The sequence below is a fragment of the Lepidochelys olivacea genome, assembly GCF_965140295.1.
Source record: "Lepidochelys olivacea isolate rLepOli2 genome assembly, chromosome: 8".
Lineage (NCBI taxonomy): Eukaryota > Metazoa > Chordata > Testudines > Cheloniidae > Lepidochelys > Lepidochelys olivacea.
In genome coordinates, this window is record NC_140418.1 from 38,134,116 (window position 1) to 38,146,157 (window position 12,042).

The 12,042-nt window shown below is 42.0% G+C and overlaps 1 protein-coding gene across 13 annotated transcripts in view; it reads left to right on the top strand.

The window, feature by feature from the left end:
- Positions 1-12,042, top strand: part of LOC311524671 (protocadherin alpha-C2-like) — a gene marked incomplete at its 5' end in the record, with an annotated part of 339,113 nt that overhangs the window by 241,054 nt on the left and 86,017 nt on the right. For all 13 annotated transcript variants that reach the window (XM_084636008.1, XM_084636017.1, XM_084636019.1 and 10 more), the window contains 2 exons: positions 6,278-6,336; positions 8,523-8,611. In XM_084636008.1, coding sequence (XP_084492134.1) covers positions 6,278-6,336; positions 8,523-8,611 — 148 coding nt within the window. The remainder of the gene's footprint in view (positions 1-6,277; positions 6,337-8,522; positions 8,612-12,042) is intronic.

Sequence of the window (12,042 nt, forward strand, 5' to 3'; positions counted from 1 at the left end):
GCGCATGAATACCAAGATGAGAGCAGCCCTCACAGTTGAGAAGTGAGTGGTGATAGCCCTGTGGAAGCTTGCAACGCCAGACAGCTACCGGTCAGTTGGGAATCAATTTGGAGTGGGCAAATCTACTGTGGGGGCTGCTGTGATGCAAGTAGCCCACGCAATCAAAGATCTGCTGATATCAAGGGTAGTGACCCTGGGAAATGTGCAGGTCATAGTGGATGGCTTTGCTGCAATGGGATTCCCTAACTGTGGTGGGGCCATAGACGGAACCCATATCCCTATCTTGGCACCGGAGCACCAAGCCGGCGAGTACATAAACCGCAAGGGGTACTTTTCAATAGTGCTGCAAGCTCTGGTGGATCACAAGGGACGTTTCACCAACATCAACGTGTGATGGCCGGTAAAGGTACATGACGCTCGCATCTGCAGAAACTCTGATCTGTTTCAAAAGCTGCAGGAAGGGACTTTATTCCCAGACCAGAAAATAACTGTTGGGGATGTTGAAATGCCTATAGTTATCCTTGGGGACCCAGCCTACCCCTTAATGTCATGGATCATGAAGCCAGACACAGGCAGCCTGGACAGTAGTCAGGAGCTGTTCAACTACCGGCTGAGCAAGTGCAGAATGGTGGTAGAATGTGCATTTGGACGTTTAAAGGCGCGCCGGTGCAGTTTACTGACTTGCTTAGACCTCAGCAAAACCAATATTCCCACTGTTATTACTCCTTGCTGTGTGCTCCACAATATCTGTGAGAGTAAGGGGGAGATGTTTATGGCGGGGTGGGAGGTTGAGGCAAATCGCCTGGCTGCTGGTTACACGCAGCCAGACACCAGGGTGGTTAGAAGAGCACAGGAGGGCGCGGTACGCATCAGAGAAGCTTTGAAAACCAGTTTCATGACTGGCCAGGCTACGGTGTGAAAGTTCTCTTTGTTTCTCCTTGATGAAACCCCCCGCCCCTTGGTTCACTCTCCTTCCCTGTAAGCTAACCACCCTCCCCTCCTCCCTTCGATCATTGCTTGCGGAGGCAATAAAGTCATTGTTGCTTCACATTCATGCATTCTTTATTCATTCATCACACAAATAGGGGGATGACTACCAAGGTAGCCCAGGACGGGTGGTGGAGGGGGGAAGGAAAATGCCACACAGCACTTTAAAAGTTTACAATTTTAAAATTTATTGAATGCCAGCCTTCTTTTTTTGGGGCAATCCTCTGTGGCGGAGTGGCTGGTTGGCCGGTGGCCCCCCCACCGCGTTCTTGGGCATCTGGGTGTGGAGGCTATGGAACTTGGGGAGGAGGGTGGTTGGTTACAGAGGGGCTGCAGTGGCAGTCTGTGCTCCAGCTGCCTTTGCTGCAGCTCAACCATACACTGGAGCATACTGGTTTGGTCCTCCAGCAGCCTCAGCATTGAATCCTGCCTCCTCTCATCACTCTGCCGCCACATTTGAGCTTCAGCCCTGTCTTCAGCCCACCACTTACTCTCTTCAGCCCGCCACCTCTCCTCCCGGTCATTTTGTGCTTTCCTGCACTCTGACATTATTTGCCTCCACACATTCATCTATGCTCTGTTAGTGTGGGAGGACAGCATGAGCTCAGAGAACATTTCATCATGAGTGCATTTTTTTTTCTTTCTAATCTTCACTAGCCTCTGGGAAGGAGAAGATCCTGTGATCATTGAGACACATGCAGCTGGTGGAGAAAAAAAAAGGGACAGCGGTATTTAAAAAGACACATTTTATAAAACAGTGGCTACACTCTTTCAGGGTAAACCTTGCTGTTAACATTACATACATAGCACATGTGCTTTCGTTACAAGGTCACATTTTGCCTCCCCCCACAGCGTGGCTACCCCCTCAACCCTCCCCCCCCCCGTGGCTAACAGCGGGGAACATTTCTGTTCAGCCACAGGCAAACAGCCCAGCAGGAACGGGCTCCTCTGAGTGTCCTCTGAAGAAAAGCACCCTATTTCAACCAGGTGACCATGAATGATATCTCACTCTCCTGAGGATAACACAGAGAGATAAAGAACGGATGTTGTTTGAACGCCGGCAAACATACACTGCAATGCTTTGTTGTACAATGATTCCCGAGTACGTGTTACTGGCCTGGAGTGGTAAAGTGTCCTACCACGAAGGATGCAATAAGGCTGCCCTCCCCAGAAACCTTTTGCAAAGGCTTTGGGAGTACAGCCAGGAAAGCTGTGAATGCCAGGGCAAAGTAATCCTTTCACATGCTTGCTTTTAAACCATGTATAGTATTTTAAAAGGTACACTCACCGGAGGTCCCTTCTCCACCTGCCGGGTCCAGGAGGCAGCCTTGGGTGGGTTCGGGGGGAACTGGCTCCAGGTCCAGGGTGAGAAACAGTTCCTGGCTGTCGGGAAAAGTGGTTTCTCCGCTTGCTTGCTGTGAGCTATCTACAACCTCATCATCATCATCATCTTCTTTGTCCCCAAAACCTGCTTCCGTGTTGCCTCCATCTCCATTGAAGGAGTCAAACAATACGGCTGGGGTAGTGGTGGCTGAACCCCCTAAAATGGCATGCAGCTCATCATAGAAGCGGCATGTTTGGGGCTCTGACCCGGAGCAGCCATTCGCCTCTCTGGTTTTCTGGTAAGCTTGCCTCAGCTCCTTAAGTTTCATGCAGCACTGGTTTGGGTCCCTGTTATGGCCTCTGTCCTTCATGCCCTGGGAGATTTTGACAAAGGTTTTGGCATTTCGAAAACTGGAACGGAGTTCTGATAGCACGGATTCCTCTCCCCATACAGCGATCAGATCCCGTACCTCCCGTTCAGTCCATGCTGGAGCTCTTTTGCGATTCTGGGACTCCATCATGGTCACCTCTGCTGATGAGCTCTGCATGGTCACCTGCAGCTTGCCACGCTGGCCAAACAGGAAATGAGATTCAAAAGTTTGCAGTTCTTTTCCTGTCTACCTGGCCAGTGCATCTGAGTTGAGAGTGCTGTCCAGAGCGCTCACAATGGAGCACTCTGGGATAGCTCCCGGAGGCCAATACTGTCAAATTGTGTCCACAGTACCCCAAATTCGACCCGGCAAGGCCGATTTAAGCGCTAATCCACTTGTCAGGGGTGGAGTAAGGAAATTGATTTTAAGAGTCCTTTAAGTCGAAATAAAGGGCTTCATCGTGTGGACGGATGCAGGTTTACATCAATTTAACGCTGCTAAATTCGACCTAAAGTCCTAGTGTAGACCAGGGCTATGTCTACTGGATCCCCCTTGTCCACGTGTTTGTTGACCCCTTCAAAGAACTCTAATAGATGCGTAAGACATGATTTCCCTTTACAGAAACCATGTTGACTTTTGCCAAACAATTTATGTTCTTCTATGTGTCTGACAATTTTATTCTTTACTATTGTTTCAACTAATTTGCCCAGTACTAACGTTAGACTTACCGGTCTGTAATTGCGGGGATCACCTCTAGAACCCTTTTTAAGTAGTGGCATTACATTAGCTGTCTTCCAATCATTGGGTACAGAAGCTGATTTAAAGGACAGGTTACAAAACATAATTAATAGTTCCGTAATTTCACATTTGAGTTCTTTCAGAACTCTTGGATGAATGCCATCTGGTCCTGGTGACTTGTTACTGTTAAATTTATCAATTAATTCCAAAACCTCCTCTAGTGAGACTTCAATCTGTGACAATTCCTCAGATTTGTCACCTACAAAGGACGGCTCACGTTTGGGAATCTTGCTAACATCCTCAGCTGTGAAGACTGAAGCAAAGCACTCATTTAGTTTCTCTGCAATGACTTTGTCGTCTTTAAGTTCTCCTTTTGTATCTCGATCATCCAGGGGCCCCACTGGTTGTTTAGCAGGCTTCCTGCTTCTGATGTACTTAAAAAACATTTTGTTATTATCTTTTGAGTTTTTGGCCAGCTATTCTTCAAACTCCTTTTTGGCTTTTCTTATTGCATTTTTACACTTAATTTGGCAGTGTTTATGCTCCTTTCAATTTCCCTCACTAGGATTTGACTTCCACTTTTTAAAAGATGCCTTTTTATCTCTCACTGCTTCTTTTACATGGTTGTTAATCCATGGTGGCTCTTTTTTAGTTCTTTTACTGTGTTTTTTAATTTGAGGTATACATGTAAGTTGGACCTCTGTTATGGTGTCTTTGAAAAGTGTCTATGCAGCTTGCAGGGATTTCACTCTAGTCACTGTACCTTTTAATTTCTGTTTAACTAACCTCCTCATTTTTATATAGTTCCCCTTTCTGAAATTAAATGCCACGGTGTTGAGCTGTTGAGGTGTTCTTTCCACCACAGGAATGTTAAATGTTATTATATTATGGTCACTATTTCCAAGCGGTCCTGTTATAGTTACCTCTTGGACCAGATCCTGTATTCTACTCAGGACTAGATTGAGAATTGCCTCTCCCCTTGTGGGTTCCTGTACCAGCTGCTCCAAGAAGCAGTCATTCAAAGTATCGAGAAATTTTGTCTCTGCATTTTGTCCTAAGGTGACATGTACCCAGTCAATATGGGGATAATTGAAATCCCCCACTATTATTGAGTTCTTTATTTTGATAGCCTCTCTAATCTCCCTTAGCATTTCATCATCACTATCACTGTCCTGGTCAGGTGGTCGATAATAGATCCCTACTGTTATATTCTTATTATAGCGTGGAATTACTATCCATAGAGATTCTATGGAACATGTGGATTCATTTAAGATTTTTACTTCATTACAAGTACAGTCAGAGAATCTTGGAGCCATAATTGTCTTTTTCACAACTAAGCCCAGCAGAAACTGGGCACAGAGACTGGGTTTAAACGTGAAGGTAGTTACTAGCACAGATGTTTAATATTTTGTTGCAATGGGTGGAATTTCTCTTTTGTGTATATCAGGCTGTGAAGAATGCTACAATGCAGAGTACCAAATAGCTCCTCAAACTCAGATAGTGACGGGGGCCTTATAACTATTGAGATAGCCAGATAGAAAGATGGCGCATATCATTATTGCTATATCTTTATTTGTGTAAAACTTATTGGTCTAGAGAAGAGCACACTGTGAATCCCAAGGGCAAGGACAAAGCTGCCTTTAAATAATTTAGGGTATTCAACAAATTTTTAAAAGTAATGGGACCAAATTCACTTCTAGTCTACCTCCAGTGACTTCAGTAGAATTACACCATTACTAGCATGTATTATTTGGGTATTGGCCACTGTACAAGACACATCAAGTATGAATGTAATTCATTATGTCTATACTCTAACATTTTCGAACTTGGATGCCTAACATTAGACACCTACATGCACAATTGGCCATCAAAAAAGTGTCACAATATTTAAATGTGCTGAGCACCTGCAGCTACAATTGAAATCAATGCTCAGCACCTCTGAAAATTAAGCTGCTTAGCTGCTTAAATATTTAGGTGCCTGATTTAGGCACCCTCATTTGAAAATGTTGCCTATAATTTTAAATTATTATGAATGTTGCTATTGTATGCAGTGCACTGTAAGAAAAGTGGTGTTAACATTTTCTGGAGCAACTTGTAATCAATCAGGAATTTCTCAGGCAACCCTTACATAGCAAGTCATGCTGTAGCAGGTCAGCGTGTGCTGAGATGTACTGGTTGAAGGGTATTGCTCTCTATTTTTTCCTTCATGTTTTTATGCCTTTTTATCAGTGTGGAAAATGTAGCAGCTCTTGGTCTTATGAAAGAACATGTCTGCCTTCAGTAAAAACCTGCTGCAGCCTGCGAGTCTGATACAATCTAGTGCAGTCCTCTGCAGTCCACTAACCCCAGCAGAAAACTCACAGCAAGCAAACTGGCCCCAATGTATTCTTCACAGGGGGGCTGCATTTTGTATATGTACAGATGGATACATTCCAGGGTAAGAGCATAAGTGGCCTAGTTTTATCGGGGAAACCAGCAAATTATTTCTTTTCTTTTCCAGCAATAATCATCTTCTCCTATGGCCAGGATTTTTCTGAACATGGGCAAAATAATAGCCCCCCAATTTACAAAAATAACCTCCTTCCCCACATTAACCCTCACAATCCAAAGTCTTGGTATATAAACATTTAACTCCATATTCAGTGACCTAAGTGCACTCAGACAAAAGTGTCTTTAGATTTACTGGGAGATTTGGCAGCTCTGAATGCATAAAAAATGTAAGTAGTTCTATGGAGCCATTTGACAATAGATGTGAAAATGTTTAGAAACTCTGGAGAAGAGCCTGTATTCAGCTGCCTAGATTTTAAAATATGTTTTAATACAAATTAATACAGATTTTGTTCTCTTTGTTTCTGCAGCCAAAACAACCCAATCCTGATTGGCGTTATTCTGCATCCCTAAGAGCAGGAATACAAAGGTATGTACTGTGCTTCCCCTTCTTAAGGGCTTATATCTTTCTCCCTTTGTGAAGGAGACTGTCTTTCAATCTGGTACATCTGGTGACATACGCTAGTAGATCTGCATGCTGTGAGGGAAGCACCCAAGTTTTGCTTCTGAGGCATTATATCTACCAGCTCTACCGATTCACTGTAATTGTCTTTTATGCTGTTCATTACTATATTAGAGTTTGGTCTATGCATTCATGTTTTTTACCTCATGCTTCTTTATACATTTACTATGAATGCCTGATTGCTACAATTATTGAATTATTTAACTGATTATACACTCTTCATTCACATTAAAGCTTCCTGTTATCATCCACTCTGATAAATTTAAATAGATTGTATGCAGCATGAATAGTTTTCTATCTCACTACCTCTCATTACCATAAAAGTGTACCACTGCTGCAGGCAGTTTATTAACCAGGTGGCACATTCAAGGTGTTTAACAAAGTTAAAATGGCATTGACAAGCATATCAGGTTGAGATTTCCAAGGAAACCTTCATGAGTTAGGTGCCCACCTTAGACTCCTTTAGAAATCTCAGCCTTAGATCCCAAAATAATATCTTTGGTCTCTGTGTCTTAGCAAATTAACTAACCAGTCTTATTCTCAGATCTATTCTGACTTTATCAATAAGACCAGATAACAAATTTAGAAATAAATAAAAAGGCCATGGTAATTTCAAGTGACACTAGAAACTCAGAGGGGAAATCATTTGCTGAATACAAAGAAACATAGATTTGAGGGAATTAAAATGTATTTTCATGTTTCTCTGGAGACTATTACAGCAAATACAAAGTAAAATAACTGTACATAAAATATTTGAAATGCCCTTTTAACTAAAAAATACCTTTTCTAATCAATATGAATTTTGATTTTCCTTGTTAAATCAAATTTAAATATCATACAGATCAAAATCATTTGGAAGGTGTCAAGACGAATTACAGTCTTGCAGTATTGAGCTCCCAGTTCTAAAAATCTTGCCCATTAACACTGAGAAATAAATTGACCAAGTTTTAGAAACTTTTTTCGGTCCAAACTGAAACAGAACACTTCTTGAAATCAGTGGTAGCCTTGCCTGCATACAGGTGGAACAGGGGCTACTTCAGGATTTTGCCTGAAGTAACTTGCATGGTAAGTGAAAAGGGTGAGCTCATTTTAAAAAAACAGATATCTACTTTTTTCATTTTAAGATATCAGGCATCTATTCCGCGCCCCTCCCCCCCACCCATCATCTCCTTATGAGTTCAGAGCTAGACAATGTTCAACAATTAAATTTACTGGTCTCATGGCAGACTGTTCATCATTTGACACTGTATAAAACTTAATATTGTGTGGTTTCTGTAGTTTGTGACACCTAATTTCTCCCTTCAAAATTGCTTGCCAAAAGCATATGGTAATCAGCATCAGATACTATAAATTGCATTGGAATATTTGCTGTAGAAGAGTGACTGATAATCGCATGCTGAAAGAAGCCCAGAACTGACTTTCACTATTTACTTCACTGCTAAGACATTACAAACATGATATGGATTAGGGCCCAGGTCCTCAGAGGTATTTAGGCCTCTAAATTCTTCTAACTTCTATTTCAGTTTTCAGAGTAGCAGCTTTGTTAGTCTGTATTCGCAAAAAGAAAAGGAGTACTTGTGGCACCTTAGAGACTAACCAATTTATTTGAGCATAAGCTTTCGTGATGAAGTGAGCTGTAGCTCACGAAAGCTTATGCTCAAATAAATTGGTTAGTCTCTAAGGTGCCACAAGTACTCCTTTTCTTTTTTCTATTTCAGTGGAAGTTAGGCACCTAAGTACCTTTGAGAATCTGGGGCTACATGACTTCCTTGCAGTGTTACTGATTTCACATCACATTCATGAAAACAAACCATCCTCTAGAGATAATATTTGTGTCTGATATGAACTGCATGGAATTATGTTGCAACATTCAAATAATAACCAAAGACAATTTTTGCAGTTGTTGCAGGATTGACATGATAGATGCTTTAATAGTGCATTAGCAGAATCTGCTAGCATGATGCAATGTTGCATTAGCCGTGGTGCAACAAAGAACAACTGTGACTTTGGAGAAATGACCAGAAAAGGGAATGTTGAACAAAAACAGGTCAGATGGCAACTATGTAATTTAATCCGTATGCTTGTTTATTCAGTGCTGTGCACATGGAGGAGGCAGGAGTCTTACGAGGAGGGCCGGGAGGACCTGAACAGCTGTGGCCAACAGTATCCAGTGCAACACCAGGTTAGGATCAAAGTACTGACATCTGTTAATGGGATATTGGGAACTGTGATGGCTCTATTCCTTTAAAGAGAGAAATGATTGTTATTTGAAACACACTTCCCACTGGATCATTCTTAACTTTCTTTCTACTTTGTGTCTCTGAATCAAGTCCCTATGAAACACTCTCTTGAATATAAATAAGATGGGGATACATAAAGCAAAGAAACCTTTTCTGCTTTATTCACTAGCAAGTGCATACTGGAATCAGGCCTCAAAGTTTGGATCCACACCTGAACTTATCCAATGTTTTGAGGTGGTCAGACCCAGGAATTTGGTATGGTTTACTAGAGAAGGAGGCCCAGTTGTGAGGTGTGGATCCAGATCCACATTTCCCCAAAGTTTGAGTATTTGGGTTGAGGGTTTTAATTTATTGTCCATTTCTAATAGTCATCAAAACTACCAACCTTGCAAAAAGAGCCGCTCAATTGGGGATGGAGTAAGTAATACAGAACCTCACCAATTCTTACTTCACTATTTTGCAAACTCAGTAATTGTTTTTAAATACTCACAGGTCTCATTCTGCTGTCAGGTAGTAAGGTTTCTTATTACTAAGTGTTCACTCCTTTTATAAACTAAACTACAGTACATTTAATAGTACGCTATGGAGGGTTATCATAAAACATTTAACTAAACTGCTATTCACTTGTGAAAATAAATGACCAAAACACCTTTTATGATGAAGTATTCTTAATTTTTTTTCATTATTTACTTGCTGACTCAGTAAATCAAAATTCAGTAAGAATCAGCAAAGGGTCTCGATTACTGGAGATAAGCAAATTCACTCAGTTCTTTTGCAGTGAAAGCAATAGATGTATTCTCACATTACATTTTGGGATAGAAAGAATTTCATCGTTTAAAATGCCTACAAAGTGTTAGGAATGGTATTTGGTGCTGCTCAGAAGTTCAGACATCAAGCACTGTATTAAGGAAAAATGTTATAACGTGGTGTGGAAGCTAAAGCTCTTTCAAAAATAATTGGATAGCTTTCATATTTCTTTGCGGGTGGAGAAGCAGAGAGATAGAAATAGAAATATTATGTGTACATTAAACATTGCTACGATTTCTTTTTATGGTTCAGTTGATTAAATATGCACAAGATTGCATTGCTGTGTTACAAATATTTTACTGAACAATTAAGCTAAAAGTTGTATTTGAGAATAAAAATGCACATGGCTCATCCAGATGGCAAACAATGAAACTGGAAATAATTTGCAGAACAACCTTTTAACCTGCTGACTGATTAAATATGGGAGGATCCTTAGGGCTCTAGCAGGGGCAGGAGGACCTTTCAGGGAAAAAATTAAATTAATTCCTGTGGCCTAGATTATAATTTTATGATCTGACCTGGATAAGGGACAGACCATAGCTGCGTGCTCCAGGAGTAGACCACAAGGGGAATTGTCTCAGAGTCCGAATTCATTCCCAGCTTCAAGGATGGAGTAACTTCACTCCATTTTGTGAGGAAGTACCCTGTGTGCCTGTCAAGGTTCCTCCCCCACTCTGAACTCTAGGGTACAGATGTGGGGACCTGCATGAAAAGCCTCCTAAGCTTATCTTCACCAGCTTAGGTCAAAACTTCCCCAAGGTACAAAATATTATACCCGTTATCCTTGGACTGGCCGCTACCACCACCAAACTAATACTGGTTACTGGGGAAGAGCTGTTTGGACGCGTCCTTCCCCCCAAAATACTTCCCAAAACCTTGCACCCCACTTCCTGGACAAGGTTTGGTAAAAAGCCTCACCAATTTGCCTAGGTGACTACAGACCCAGACCCTTGGATCTTAAGAACAATGAACAATCCTCCCAACACTTGCACCCCCCCTTTCCTGGGAAATGTTGGATAAAAAGCCTCACCAATTTGCATAGGTGACCACAGACCCAAACCCTTGGATCTGAGAACAATGAAAAAGCATTCAGTGTTTTACAAGAAGACTTTTAATAAAAAATAGAAGTAAATAGAAATAAAGAAATCCCCCCTGTAAAATCAGGATGGTAGATATCTTACAGGGTAATTAGATTCAAAAACATAGAGAACCCCTCTAGGCAAAACCTTAAGTTACAAAAAAGATACACAGACAGAAATAGTTATTCTATTCAGCACAATTCTTTTCTCAGCCATTTAAAGAAATCATAATCTAACACATACCTAGCTAGATTACTTACTAAAAGTTCTAAGGCTCCATTCCTGGTCTATCCCTGGCAGAAACCAGCATACAGACAGACACAGACCCTTTGTTTCTCTCCCTCCTCCCAGCTTTTGAAAGTATCTTGTCTCCTCATTGGTCATTTTGGTCAGGTGCCAGCGAGGTTACCTTTAGCTTCTTAACCCTTTACAGGTGAGAGGAGCTTTCCCCTGGCCAGGAGGGATTTCAAAGGGGTTTACCCTTCCCTTTATATTTATGACACGCCCCCCAAATCTCAGCTAGGGTGAAACACTGGCTGGGATTTCTTCCTGGAGCTCTAGGAAAAACAGAGTTAATAAGACACATGCATCTCTAAATATACTACCAAGTACATAAAGACTAACAATATTTTCCACATCTCAAGGACGATTTTAACCAGTTGATTCTGGGAAACTTTCACGGGAGAGTGCATCAGCCACTTTGTTAGAAGCTCCTGAGATGTGTTGGATGTCGAAATCAAAATCTTGGAGAGCTAAACTCCACCGAAGAAGTTTTTTGTTAGTTTCTTTGACGGTGTGAAGCCACTTTAGTGCAGCATGGTCGGTTTGCAGGTGGAAACGCCGTCCCCAAACATATGGGCGTAGCTTTTCCAGAGCGTAGACAATGGCATAACATTCTTTTTCAGTGACTGACCAGTTGCTTTCCCTCTCAGACAGTTTTTTGCTGAGAAACACTACAGGGTGGAATTCTTGATCAGGTCCTTTCTGCATTAAAACTGCTCCCACACCACGCTCGGACGCATCTGTGGTTACTAGGAACGGTTTGTCAAAGTCTGGGGCCCTTAGTACAGGGTCAGACATGAGTGTCGCTTTAAGCTTGTTAAAGGCCTTCTGACACTTTCCGGTCCACTGAACAGCATTTGGCTGTTTCTTTTTGGTTAGGTCTGTCAGTGGGGCTGCGATTTGGCTGTAGTGTGGTACAAATCGCCTGTAATAACCGGCCAAGCCTAAGAAGGATTGAACCTGTTTCTTTGACTTTGGGACAGGCCACTTTTGGATAGCATCCACTTTGGCCTGTAGGGGGCTGATAGTTCCTTGACCCACCTGGTGTCCAAGGTAAGTCACTCTGTTTAGGCCTATTTGACACTTCTTAGCCTTAACAGTTAGTCCTGCCTCCCTGATGCGCTCAAGGACTTTTTGTAGATGTTCCAGGTGGTCTGCCCAGGAATCCGAAAATATGGCCACTTCGTCAAGGTAGGCGACTGCAT